General features: G+C 66.4%; 1 protein-coding gene across 1 annotated transcript in view; it reads right to left on the bottom strand.

Moving 5' to 3' along the window:
• Positions 1-251, bottom strand: part of LTF (lactotransferrin) — a 27660-nt gene extending 27409 nt beyond the window's left edge. The window contains exon 1 of the mRNA XM_008703877.2: positions 97-251. Coding sequence (XP_008702099.2) covers positions 97-139 — 43 coding nt within the window. The 5' untranslated portion in view covers positions 140-251. The remainder of the gene's footprint in view (positions 1-96) is intronic.
• Positions 252-718: the final 467 nt, after the last annotated feature.

Here is a 718-nt window from a genome sequence, read left to right as displayed (position 1 = left end):
GGGGCTGGGAGAGGGGAAGCAGGCGCCCACCCAGAGGGCGTCGGGGGGCGGGGGGCGCCCACCTGGCGGGGCGCATCCCCAGGTACCTGCACTCACCAAGGGCCCCGAGGAACAGCAGGGCGGGGAAGACTAGCTTCATTCTGGGTCCCTGAGGCGACTCTGGCAAACGAAGTCTCTGCCACCTGCCCCGGCTCTGCACCCCTTTATCCAGGGCTGGGTGACCTCACGGGGTGTGCCCCGCCCTGTGGCCCAATAGGCATCCCCTGCCTTGCGCCCTCGCACCCCTCCTCCACTAGTTCCTTGAGGCCAAGAAAGGGGGAAGGGGGAGGGGAAGCAGAGCTGGGAGGGGAGAGGGACCAGAGCCTGAGCCGCCTTAGCACCACGGGAGAGGAAGCCCAGCCCCCAGGCCACCTCAGGAGTCTGCGCTGCTCCTGCCTGAGGACTGGGATGGCCCTTCTCTCCACCAGTCTGCAAGTCCCTAGGGACTCGTGGCCCCTGAGTCTTGTCCTTCCTCTGGTCTCAGCGCCTCCTAGACGGCTGGACACAGAGCAGGGATCCTGTGATCATCTGAACTGTGAGGCTCACCCTTCCTTTAGCAGATGGGTCTGGAGCGCCTGGGAGTTGGTCAGGGCAGAGGGAGCCGACTCCACCTTGGCCAGCAGCCCGCCCAGCGCTCTACAGAGGACCCAGCTGCCTCGGCCTGAGGTCAGCATCCTGG

Source organism: Ursus maritimus, unplaced genomic scaffold (genome assembly GCF_017311325.1).
Source record: "Ursus maritimus isolate PB19 unplaced genomic scaffold, ASM1731132v1 scaffold_14, whole genome shotgun sequence".
Lineage (NCBI taxonomy): Eukaryota > Metazoa > Chordata > Mammalia > Carnivora > Ursidae > Ursus > Ursus maritimus.
The sequence above is the reverse complement of the archived record's forward strand: the minus strand, read 5'-3'. Positions and strand labels throughout refer to the sequence as shown.